This window comes from Mustela erminea, chromosome 4 (genome assembly GCF_009829155.1).
Source record: "Mustela erminea isolate mMusErm1 chromosome 4, mMusErm1.Pri, whole genome shotgun sequence".
NCBI classification, from domain to species: Eukaryota; Metazoa; Chordata; class Mammalia; order Carnivora; family Mustelidae; genus Mustela; species Mustela erminea.
Genome location: NC_045617.1, coordinates 82935296 through 82948696, shown reverse-complemented (window position 1 = coordinate 82948696; position 13401 = coordinate 82935296). Strand labels below are relative to the sequence as shown.

At 33.9% G+C, this 13401-nt stretch overlaps 1 protein-coding gene across 4 annotated transcripts in view; it reads left to right on the top strand.

Moving 5' to 3' along the window:
* KPNA5 (karyopherin subunit alpha 5) overlaps positions 1 to 13401 on the top strand; it is a 48008-nt gene that overhangs the window by 32801 nt on the left and 1806 nt on the right. For 2 of the 4 annotated variants that reach the window (XM_032339722.1, XM_032339720.1), the window contains 5 exons: positions 1659 to 1737; positions 4358 to 4483; positions 5280 to 5407; positions 9368 to 9546; positions 12596 to 12966. In XM_032339722.1, the coding sequence (XP_032195613.1) occupies positions 1659 to 1737; positions 4358 to 4483; positions 5280 to 5407; positions 9368 to 9546; positions 12596 to 12783 (700 nt within the window). In that variant the 3' untranslated portion in view covers positions 12784 to 12966. The other 2 variants (XM_032339721.1, XM_032339723.1) reach the window with 2 other exon arrangements.

The window sequence follows — 13401 nt, the reverse complement described above, 5'->3', positions numbered from 1 at the left end:
ACTGGTTTTAATCTTTTTATGACTGGCAGGGACTTAATTCAACAGGTATATATGGAATGCCCAAGGTACCTGCTTGTACAGAACCAGTAATCTAGTTAATTGTTCATTACAGTAACTGTAATTGTTCACTAAGTAACTAATTGCTGTAAAAGTCCACTTGCTAGACTATTATTGCTACCTTCTTTAAAAAGAACATATTTTTTATAAAAGAAGTTAAAAACTTATAATTTGTTTTAAAATGATCTTTTTTCTTTAAAAAGACTTTATACTACTTCCTTTTGTCAAAAAGCCATTAGGTAGGCTCAAATGAAGCAGATGGCACAAAGATGAGAGGTCTGAGAAGGGGTTGTGGCTCTACTCCAAAGACAACATCTGAGAAGGGTAGGCAGGCAGGTTCAATGGGGGGATCAGGGCTCAAGCTTGAGGATGGCACCCACTAGAGCAGCATAACAAGCAGGCTGGAGCAACACATGATGGATAACAGCCTAGCTGGATCAGAAGCCAGTTTCTTATTCTAAGAGAATGGAGATATAAATATGGAAAGGAGGAAAGCCAGAATAATCTTGTGGTATTAGATTAGAACTGGAGAATGTGAACTCATGGCTTTCAACATAAAGAGATAGATGTAGAAATAAGTGTGTGTATGTGTGTGTATATGTCCTCTTAAAGGGCACGGGAGTAGTGACACATCTATACTAAAAAGCTGAACACACCAGGTCTTGGTTTTTAAATGCTACTCTTCATTAAGAGGAACCAAAATTCTTGGATAAATGGCTGATTCTAGGGCTGGGATTGAGAAAAAATAAGATGAACCCGGAAAGTAGTAAGTGCTTAAAGAGTGAAGAACTATCAAAAGAACACAAAAAACCCGCTTGCAGGGACTCCTGCTGTTCTAACTTCCAAGCTTCAGATGATTTGAGCATTAAAATAAATTATAATAATATGTTATAGCATTGAACAAAATAGGAATTCATGAGCCCCACTAAAATAAGTAGATAGATCAATAGATAGACTGAAAAGCGTGTAGTTGGAATGATGGTATTACAAAATTATCATTGGCAACAAACAATATTGATAATTCAGACAATACACATCAAGAGGTGGTGAAAGTAGTCATTGGTGAAAGAGGCTTAAGGAATGGGATTTAACATAGTCTAAAAGTATATCCTCTCAAAAATATTAATTATAAAGGGAAAAACAGTATATTGAAGTGGAGAAATCTGACAGACACCATTTTAAGTGACTGGAATTCAGTGCCACTATTGTGGACAAAACAGGTATCAGATGCTATCCTATGTATTGAAAAGATGGTTGCATTTGTGATATCCTAACTAAGAGTATATAATTTGTATCTTAATCATGAGGAAACGTTGGACAAAACCTATAATTGCTTTATGATCATTATAAATGCCAAAATCATGAAATAAAGGAAAAAATAGAAACTTTTTAATTAAAAGAGACTAGAGACATAACAACTGGGTATAATACATAAGCCTGGATTAGATTCTCTATTACAGAAGTATTACTGGCATAATTAGTGAAACTTGAGTGGGATCTCTGGGTAAAGATATATAGGACTATTTTGTATTATTTTTGCAATTCTTTTGTAAATTTTAACTCTTGCATAGTATTTAAGTTCATGTTTTTATTATTTTTAGGCATAATGATTATAAAGTTGTATCGCCTGCATTAAGAGCAGTTGGTAATATTGTGACTGGTGATGATATTCAAACACAGGTGAGTTCAGACTTTAATATGATAAATTGTTAAGATAATGGATTTTAAGAAATTTATTTAGTTTCATACTACTTGGTTTACATATTAAGACTTTAGCATTACCATAATTATATAAGCATCTATAATGTGACAGTAAGCATATTCTTGATAATCAAGATCAGCCTTGAATAGCTATATGTGAAAGCACTGTCCTAGATCTATATCAATACAAAGAAGTACAAGATAGTAGGATGGCTCTTGAGGGACTTAAAATAAAATTGAGGAGAAAATATATATTAAAGCAAAGCAAATTACTTATCAGTGTATGTTTCTTGAGAACTGATTGGTCAGTAAATGCTATAGAACTTTAAAAAAGAAATCACTGTGCTGAGAAATCTTTGTAGATTCCATAAAGAAGTTGTAACTAAAGCTATATCCTTAAGTTGGGGAAGAATTTAAGTAAACTAGAAGAGATTTATGTGATCATAGGTGTAGAAGCAGACATGTGTGAGTTGTATTTTTTTTTTTTAAGATTTTATTCATTTGACAGAGAGATCACAAGTAGGCAGAGAGGCAGGCAGAGAGAGAGGGGGAAGCAGGCTCCCTGCTGAGCAGAGAGCTGGATGCAGGGCTTGATCCCAGGACCCTGAGATCATGACCTGAGCTGAAAGCAGAGGCTTAACCCACTGAGCCACCCAGGTGCCCCGTGTGAGTTGTATTTAAGAGACATTAAGCTTGACTGGAGAAGGACCTGTTGGTGAAATGGTGATTGATTATAGTTTAAGCATGGGGTTGGTTGGAAATAGGAGGGCCCTTTTTTTTTTTTTTGAGTTTTATTACATTAAATCTTTTTTTAATTAAATTTATTTATTTTCAGCATAACAGTATTCATTATTTTTTCACCACACCCAGTGCTCCATGCAATCCGTGCCCTCTATAATACCCACCACCTGGTACCCCAACATTTTATAGCAGATTGAAGACCTAGATTACGAGAATGGAAGAAAAGATAGCAAGGAAATATTTTCCAGATTTGTAACTATGTGTGTGTTTGTGTGTCTGTCTGTCTTTTGGAGAATAGTGAGATACCAGAAAAGGTGTGATCACAATTGACTTAGATCTGGAGCAGTCTTTCTTGAAGATAGGAACTGAAACTCTGTAATACATTAGATTCTCCTTTGTTTGCCACCATAACTTAAACTTTATTTTAATTTACATGTTATCTTTCACGTTTAATCTTTTCAAGTCCTATTTAGGTATATTAGTTATTAAACAGTTGATCCTTAGTAATTGATAGTTATTAATTTAAAATAGCTCTTTAAATGAGAATGCCCTTCTAAACATAACACTTTTCAGCAGAATTTTGGTACACTGCTTCATACATTCATCACCAAGTAAATTTAATGTAAATCTTGTGGGTATTCTGAAAATAGGAACATAATTAGTTATGCTGTGGAAGGAAGAGTGTAAAGATGTAAAGGAACGAAGTAGAACATACTTCCTTTTTTTTTTTTTTTTAAGATTTTATTTATTTATTTATTTATTTAAGAGAAAGAGAGAGCACACATTAGCAGTGAAGGTAGGGACAGAGCGGGAGGGAGAGGGACAAGCACACTCTTCACTGAGCGTGGAGCCAAACTCGGGACCCAGTCTCCACAATCCTGAGATTTTGACCTGAACCAAAACCTTGGTTTTGGATCCCTAACCAACTGTGTCACCCAGGCACTCCCTATGTTTGAAATTTTATTTTATTTTTTTTTAAAAACAAAGTATTTTAATTTTTTACTTTCACTTTAATTTACATTTTTAAAAATTTGTAAAAATTTTATTATGTTTTGTTAGTTACCAAATAGTACATCATTAGTTTTTGATGTAGTGTTCCATGATTCATTGTTTGTGTTTAACACCCAGTGCTCCATGCAGTCTGTGCCCTCCTTAATACCCATCACCAGGCTAACCCATTCCCCCCACCTCCCTCCCCTCTGAAAACCTCAGTTTGTTTCCCAGAGGAGTCCATAGCCTGTCATGGTTCATCTCCCGCTCTGAGTTCCAAAATCCCCTCCATCTTTCCCTTCCTTCTCTTGATGTCTTCCATGCTATTCCTTATGTTCACATACAAGTAAAACCATATAATTGTCTTTATCTGCTCAGAGCGTACTTCTTTAGTATGTTCTGAAAGAAAAGCAGAACAGTAAAAAAAAAAAGTTGAATGAAAAAATTGACTTATTCTGTACATTGAGGTTTCTTACCTATTCTGAGGTCAGGTACTTTGAAAATTTTTGATTTTTTTTTTTTCCATTTCATTTGGTTAAACTAGAGGTTGGATCGTGATCAGTCACTAAATCTCTCTTGAAGTGTTGTATCAGTTGAATTCTTGAGTGTATTCATAAATATGAGGGACACACTTCTCAGTGTCCTGCTTATTCTCATTTTAGTGGTTTGACAGAGCACTTTACTGCAGGATGTTTGGTGAAGTGGGAGAGTAGAAGGTAGCGAGCACCTAAGTTTTACTTTGAGATGAATTTCTTTTTTCTTAATTTAGTTTTTCAAGAGTGATTTTTGTATTTCTGTAAATCATTCGCCTATCGTTGTGTAGTTTTTTGCTATGAGACTTCGTTACCATTCCTGATTTCTGTTTCAGGTAATTTTGAATTGCTCTGCATTACCATGTCTCTTACACTTGTTGAGTAGCCCAAAGGAATCAATCAGAAAAGAAGCCTGCTGGACTGTTTCTAACATCACTGCTGGAAATAGAGCTCAGATTCAGGTAAATCCTTCCAGATCTAAGAAAACAGCAAGATCTCTTAAGTCAGTTTGGACAAAAGTCAGCATTTTATGAGTGATTTTTTTTTTTTTTTTTTTTTTTAGTGAGTTACTTAAAAAAAATTCTTGAAAAGTATTTTACAGAAAATGGTCTTTTCTCCTCTAAAATAACAACATTCATTTATAGTAATCTAGTGAGGAATTGTATATGTGTGTGTATAAAACTGCCCACAGTGTTGCATGCATAAGGCTGGTCTTAAAAAGGGATTGATTTTTATTAGTTTTAAATAAGCTTGGTAATGACCCTTCCTCTCAACTTTTAAGTAATGATTTATTAGGGTCTTATCAGGCTTCTTGAGTCAAAAATTACCTATCCATTTTGATCAAGTATTTACCTTGTGCTTTATCATCTTTTTTTTTTTTTTTGATGATTTTATTTATTTATTTATTTAATAATAAAGTGAGTGAGAGAGAATGTGATTGGGGTGAAGGACAGAGGGAGAAGCAGGCTCCCCGTTTAGCGGGGAGTAGGATGTGGGGCTCAGTCCCAGGTCTCTGGGATCATGACCTGAGCCAAGGCAGACCCTTAACCAACTGAGCTTTATCATCTTTAAATTAATATTCTGTTAATATTTTTTCCAGTCTTGAAAGTATGTGAAAGTTTGTTGGAAGATTAGAAAGATTTCCAAAGTTATTTCCAAATAGTCATTTTAAAGCCAATGGGTCTTATATTTTCTCTACTTACAACATTTTAGAAATAGCATTGGGACTGTTTATGTTGTATCATTTTTCCTCCTCAGGCTGTTATAGATGCAAATATTTTTCCTGTTTTGATTGAGATTCTTCAGAAAGCAGAGTTTCGCACCAGGAAAGAAGCAGCTTGGGCTATAACTAATGCAACATCAGGAGGTACTCCAGAACAAATAAGGTGTGATACAGGGTTTTTTTATATTTATTTTTTTTAATGCACATGGAATAAAATAAAGTACTACATACTTTTTATTTGTTGATGAAACTAAAGTATTATTTCTAAGTCAATTTAAAATGCATTTTTAATGTTAAATGAAAGCATTTGTTATATCAGTTATATTATTCATTCACAGTAATTTTTTGTTTTTAATGTTTTTCAGTAAAGGATAGTTAACATCACTTGCCTTGGCAGACTATTTATGAAAAATCAGAGATTAAAAATCTGAAAAAGAATAGTTTATATTAATTTGCAAAATATACTCTAATGGACACTAAATTTTTTTTATACTATTAGAGTCACATGCATATAACTGTATTATATAGAAATGGCTAATGAATTTGAACATCCACTTATTTAAAATAATTTTTAAAAATAAAATAAAAGATAATACTGAAATAGACATTTGTTTTTATAGTAATGTTCTCCTAGTCAGTTGTTAGCCTTACCTGTGGATGGTATCTTTTCTTTCCCTATAATTGTTTCCTTTTTTTTCTTTCACAGTAGCTTTTTTGATAGGCCTTTTGTTGTTTGTTTACTTGTTTCTTTTACTAACAACATAAATACTAGGTACATGGGCTTTGAAGTCAGGCTGCTTTCAAATCCTGTTTTTTCAGTAAAAGTTGTATGGCTTTGACAAAGTCATTTTACCTGTCTGATCCACAGTTTCTTCTTCTTCTTCTTTTTTTTTTTTTAAAGATTTTATTTATTTATTTGACAGATAGAGATCACAAGTAGGCAGAGAAGCAGGCAGAGAGAGGGGGAAGCAGGCTCCCTGCTGAGCAGAGAGCCCAATGTGGGGCTCGACCCCAGGACCCTGAGATCATGACCTGAGCTGAAGGCAGAGGTTTAACCCACTGAGCCACCCAGGCACCCCAGGTTCTTCATTTTTTAAGTGAATTTGATAACAGATAATACCTTATGGTAGTCTCCTGATAATTAAATGAGATTCATACATTTATTTATTTTTTATTTTTTTATTTTTTTAATTTTTTTAAAGATTTTATTTATTTACCTGACAGAGAGAGATCACAAATAGGCAGAGAGGCAGGCAGAGAGAGAGGAGGAAGCAGGCTCTCTGCCGAGCAGAGAGCCCAACGCGGGTCTTGATCCCAGGACCCTGGGATCATGACCTGAGCCAAAGGCAAAGGCCTTACCCACTGAGCCACCCAGGCACCCTGGGATTCATACATTTAAAGCACTTGACGTGGTACCTAAACATTAAGTTCTCTACTAAGATTGGCTAATATTATCATTGTTATTTGTAATCTTCACAACTTTTATGATCAGAATTGATTCCTAAATTTCTTTTTATCTTGTGCTTTTTACTCTCTTTTGCCCCATAACAAGGTTCTACTTTGCGCTTGCATAAGAGCCTGACTTCCTACAGAATCTTCTTGTTCTATGGATTTGTCTGTGAAACTCAGGACTCTTTGGGTTTCTTGAAGTGACTGTTTAGGAAGTATTTTCTAATGAATATTTAATTTATGTCTTAATTTATAAAATAAGGCAGCTGCTAGCTATTTTACAAATTACTGAGAGAATTTTGAGATAATCTGTTGTGACAGCTTTGCCTTATTGCCTTCGTTTGTGCTATTATCTTGTGTCTAAGATTTATATTTTTATATATTGATAACATCTCTCCCATTCTACCTCTTTCTATTACATTTCCATCTCATTATGTTATGAATATAAAGAATAATAAAACAAGGTCTTCCCCTTGTTCTAGCTTGCATTTTTTTTTAATTTTTAAATTTTTTTATTAACATATAATGTGTTATTAGCCCCAGGGGTACAGGTCTGTGAATCGCCAGGTTTACACTTCACAGCACTCACCATAGCACATACCTTCCCCAGTGTCCATAACCCCACCACGCTCTCCTTACCTCCCCCCCCAACCCCCGCAACCCTCAGTTTGTTTGGTGAGATTAAGAGTCTCTTATGGTTTGACTCCCTCCTAATCCCATCTTGTTTCATTTATTCCTTTCCTCCCAAACCCCCCACGTTGCCTCTCCACTTCCTCATATCAGGGAGATCATATGATAATTGTCTTTCTCTGATTGACTTATTTCGCTAAGCATAATACCCTCTAGTTCCACCCATGTCGTCACAAATAGCAAGATTTCATTTATTTTGATGGCTGCTAGTATTCCATTGTATATCTGTACCACATCTTCTTTATCCATTCATCTGTTGATGGACATCTAGGTTCTTTCCATAGTTTGGATATCGTGGACATTGCTGCTTTAAACATTCGGGTGCACGTACCCCTTCAGATCACTACATTTGGTATCTTTAGGGTAAATACCCAGTAGTGCGATTGCTGGGTCATATGGTAACTCTATTTTCAACTTTTTGAGGAACCTCCATGCTGTTTTCCAGAGTGGTTGCACCAGCTTGCATTTCCCACCAACAATGTACAGGGTCAGCTCTCATTTTTTTTTTTATCAACTAATATTATTTTTATCTTCTTTGGGAGCCAAAGTTTCTTTGTGTAATTATTTTCATTATTATGTCTAGTCCATATATTATTACTTAAATTTATTGGTGTGAATCGAGTGTCCAAACTGAGATCATTATTTCTTCTTACCATTTTCATCATTTCATTAATTCTACATATATGGGAGGAGATCTTGATTACAAATTAGTTTCAGCATGCATACCACTAATATTTATTGAATGTCTCATATTGCCAGTTGTTGTGCTAAGTCATTTCAGTTATTAAATGCCAAGGGTGTATCTGATACCTTCATGTATTTTATGTCCTTTAACTTCATACCTCTAAGAAATATTCAATCAACAAATATATTGATTAGCTATAGTATATGGCAATTGAGTGCTCTAGTGAAGGTATGTAATTTAAAAAAAAAAAAAAAAGAGTAGAAACTAACTTTTAGGGGTACCTGGGTGGCTCAGTCATTAAGTGTCTGTCTTCAGCTCAGGTCATGGTCCCAGGGCCTGGGATTGAGCTCTGCATCAGGGTACCTGCTCAGCGGGAAGCCTGCTTCTCCTTCTCCCTCTCCCCTTGCTTCTGTTCCTCTCTCACTGTGTCTCTCTCTGTAGAATAAATAAATAAAATCTTTGGAAAAAAGAAATTAACTTTTATTGAATGCTTAACTATATTTTTGTAGCAACTGTCTGAGCTTGGTACTGTTATTATCTCCATTTTAAGATGGAGAAACTGAGGCATAGAGCAGTCACTCAAAGTCACACAACTAATGAGTGGAATTGGGACTTGAAGCCATGCAGTCTAGCTTCAAACAAGTACATGTGTTTTTTCTTTAGCTTTAATGGACTTTTTGCCAACTAAATAAATCAGTTACTTTGTTTATATTATAGAGAATGGAAAGGAGCTAATAAAAACTAGAAAAGAACAAAGTATTAAAAAATGAATGGAATAACTTTGTGAACATTGTTTATTAAAATTATTCATAATGTAGTATTCAGTATTCAGTATTGCTTCTGAAACATAGGTGGTATTTTAGAGCATTAGCTATGATTGTTTTTATGAGAAATTTGATTTAGGTATCCCTTATCCCTCTTCATTTCTGCCTACTTCTATATGACCCTAGTATGTGCACATAGACTCACCTTTAAATATTGGCACCTTGAAACCACTGTTGTTCTTAATACTATTCATATGCCATGCAGAAACAGTCCAAGTAACGATTTACTTGTATGTGTATTTTTGTAATATTTGTAATCTCATTTATTGCTAATTATGTTAAATGAAAATAGAGTAAAAAGTTTTCAGGCTCCTATGTAAGTGAAAATTTAAATATTTTAATGTCGAGTTTGTATAAAGATACTTTTCTTAATTGTTTATTGAACAGTTCACTGAAGAATATTTGCTATAAATAATATTTAAGTCTTTCTAAATGTTTTTTTTTCCCTCCACTTTTTTTTAAAATTACTCTGAAGGTATTTGGTAGCCTTAGGTTGCATTAAACCACTTTGTGACCTGTTGACTGTTATGGACTCTAAAATAGTCCAAGTGGCTTTAAATGGACTTGAAAATATTTTACGTCTTGGAGAACAAGAATCTAAGCAGAATGGAATAGGCATTAATCCATACTGTGCTCTCATTGAAGAAGCATATGGTAAGCAGTCAGTTCAAAATGTATCATTATAGTCAAGTCTTCTTTTTAACTGACATATAACATTACAAGTTGCCCTCAGGTATACAACATAATGATTCCATGTTTGTATATGCTGTAAAACTATCATGATCACCATAGTAAGTCTAGTTAACAACCATTACCATACAGTTACAAAATGTTTTTCTTGTGATGAGAACTTGTTAGATTTACTTTCTTAGCAATTTATAAATACATAATACAATATTATTAACTCTAGTGCCCATGCTATACGTTATTTCTCTATGACTTATTTATAACTAGAAGTTTGTACCTTTTGACCTCCTTCACCCATATTGCCAACTTTCCCCACTGGCAACCACCAGTCCATTCTCTGTATCTATGAGCTTGGTATTTTTTGTTGTTGTTTGTTTTTGGATTTTACATATGTGTGAGATTATATTCTCTCTGTGGCTTATTTTATTTAGCATAATGCCATCAAGGTCCATCCGTGTTGTCACAAACGACAAGATTACATTCTTTTTTTATGGCTGAATATTTTATTGTATACATGTGTACATTTTTTTTTCTTTTTATCCATTCATTTGTCAGTAAACAGTTATGTTGCTCACATATCTTAGCCACCCTAAATAGTGCTTCAGTGAACGTTGGGATAGCAGATGTCTTTTCTACTTAGTGTTTGCATTTTCTTTGGATAAATACCCAGAAGTGGAATTGCTAAATTATGTGATAGTTCTGTTTTTTGGGGGTAGTTTAATTTTTGAAGAACCTCTGTACTGTTTACCATAGTGGCTGCACCAATTTACATTCCTACCAACAGTGCACCAGGGTCTCATTTGTTCCACATCTACCTATACTTGTTATATCTAGTCTTTTTGATAATAGTCATTCTAACAGATGTGAGGCAATTATTTTCATTGCAGTTTTTATTTAAATTTCCCTAATGATTACTGACGTTGGACACCTTTTCAGGTGCTTGTTGGATATCTGTCTTCTTTGGAATAGTTTCTGTTCAGGTCCTCTGCCCATATTTTAGCCAGATTGCTTGTTTTGGGTGTTGAGTTGGTGTTCAGTTCTTTATGTATTTGGGCATTAACTCCTTAAGGTATATGACTTGCAAATATTGTCTCTATTCTATAGGTTGTCTTTTCATTTTGTTGATTTTGTTGATGGGTTCCTTTGCTGTGCAGAAGCTTTTTATAGTTTGATGTAATCCCACTTGTTTATTTTGACTTTTGTTGTATTTGCTTTGGGTGTCAATTCTAAAATATTGACAAGACCAGTGTCAAAAGTTTATCACTGATGTTTTCTTCTACTTTATGGTTTCAGATCTTACATTCAAGTAATGTATTCAGAGTTTGTTTTTGTGTACAGTGTATGTTAGTGGCCCAGTTTCACTCTTTTGTGTGTGATTGTCCAGTTTTCCAGCACCATTTTTTGAAAAGACTGCCCTTTTCCCATTGTATTTTACATTCTTTGCTTCTTTGTAGTAAATTAATTGATTTTATATGTGGGTTTCTTTCTGGGCTCTCTATTCCATCGATCTGTTTTTATGCTAGTAAGTTTTTATTATTACAGCTTTGTAATACAGTTTGAAATCAGAGAGTATGATGTCTCCAGCTTTGTTCTTTTTTTAAAGCTGCTTTTGGCTATTTGGGGTTCTGTGTGCGTCTATAAAGAGGCACCTGAGTGGCTCAGTCAATTAAGTGTCTACCTTCGGCTCTGGTCATGACCCTGGGGCCCTGGAATCGAGCCACATATCGGGTTCCCTGTCCAGTGGGGAGTCTGCTTCTCCCTCTCACTCTCCTTCTGTGCTCTCTCTCTCTCAAATATATTTATGTTTATTTTAGGATTATTTGTTCTATTTCTGGAAAAATGCCATTGGAATTTTGACACAGAGTATATTGAATCTGTAGATTGTTTTGGGTAGAATAGACATTTTAACAGTATTAATTCTTCCAACCCATTAGCACAGAATATCTTTCCATTTATTTGTACTGTCTTCAGTTTCTTTCATTATAGTTCTTAATGTACAGGTCGTTCACCTCCTTGGTTAAATTTATTCCTAGGTAGTTTATTCTTTTTGATGCACTTGTAAATGGGATTATTTTTTAATTTCTTTTTCTGATAGTTTGTTATGGATGTATAGAAATGCAATAGATTTTTGTACTAATTTTATTTATATACTGCTACTTTACTGAATTCATTGATTAGTTTTAAGGTTTTTGGTGGAGTCTAGGATTTTCTATATATGATAGCATGCAAATGGTGACAGTTTCCCTTCTTCAGTTTTGAATTAGATGGCTTTAATTTCTTTTTGTTGCCTAATTGCTCTGGCTGGTACTTCAGTACTATTCTGCAATGATACAGTTGAAGAGGTTTTCCTGTAATTAAATGAAAAATATATTCAGCATCACCCAGACTAAGTGTAGATTTTTCTTCTTGTAGGCAATAAAATAGAGTGCTCTAGATTTTGTTAATTTTGTAAAAATAGGCTTTTTCAGTTTCACTTATAGGTTATACTTTTGGCATATTATACAATAGCTATATTGGATTTGTAAATAATACTCATTCCATATTGATCTCCTTGGATTCTATCTCTGAGAGAATGTATGTTAGTTTGCTCACCTTTTGTTTCTTCATTTGTGTTTGTTTTGGTGCTTTTCCTTTTTTGTGCTTTTTATAAATAACATAATTACTCTGGAAAGGACGTGTAGAGTTACATAATCTAAAGTTGAGAAATTGATTTTAAAATTGAGAAACTAAAGTATAGAGAAACCAAAGTTATTTGGTCAAAATCACACAGCTAACAAGGTAGAGTCTATGATCTCTTGATTCCCAGGCTGGTGCTTTTACCACACTGCCTTATGCTGTCATTCTTGAAGTTTAAGACATAAATTGTGTTGGCTCTCAGTATGTGCAAGAATTAGATAGGACCAACACCCCCATTGATGATAGACTGACAAATGCTATGTTTTCATTATTTTGGTTCACATATATAATGAAACTTGAGTAACAGTTTTCTTTATATATGTATATATATGTAAAACAGGTCTGGATAAAATTGAATTTCTGCAAAGCCATGAAAATCAGGAAATTTACCAAAAGGCTTTTGATCTGATTGAACATTACTTTGGTGTGGAGGAAGATGACCCCAGCATTGTACCTCAGGTGGATGAAAGTCAGCAACAGTTCGTATTTCAGCAGCAGGAAGCACCAATGGAAGGATTTCAACTTTAACTTGGTGGGGTAAAAATTACTGGCTATGAAAGATAGTTTCAGAGATCTCTTCTTTGTTACAATATCAGTAGGAATGTTTGCTGTGTTTTTACTTAGGAAAAGGGAAAAGTTGATGCACTTTTAAAAAGCAAAACAAAAGAAGTTTCCATTTAGATGCAATCTTTCATTTTAGTTTTTTTATTTTGGTGTACGTATATTTGTGTTTTTATTGTCTTACCTATTTTTTGTAACTTTGTGAGCAATTAAATATATATGAAATTATTTAATAACTTAAGCTTGAAAAGGAGAACTTCGATAAAGTATTATATATAATGGTTCTGAGTTTTTTTTCTCGCATCTTGGAAACTGCACATTGGCAGTACAGCTGATAATTGCATTTTGGCAGTAAGTCTGACATGCCCAATCTACTAAATCTACCTCTATCTTGAAGCAAAAACAAAAAAGCTTCAGAAGCATGAAATAGTGTAAAAGCTAAATTAGAATGTGAAAATATCTGTTACCTTAAATTATAAATCACTGTGCTGTAGGTTATACTTTGCAAAAAAAAAATTACAGCAGAAAACCTGTAAAATTTATTTATAAAACATAGAAGTATTGTACTGATAATCAATTAAAATG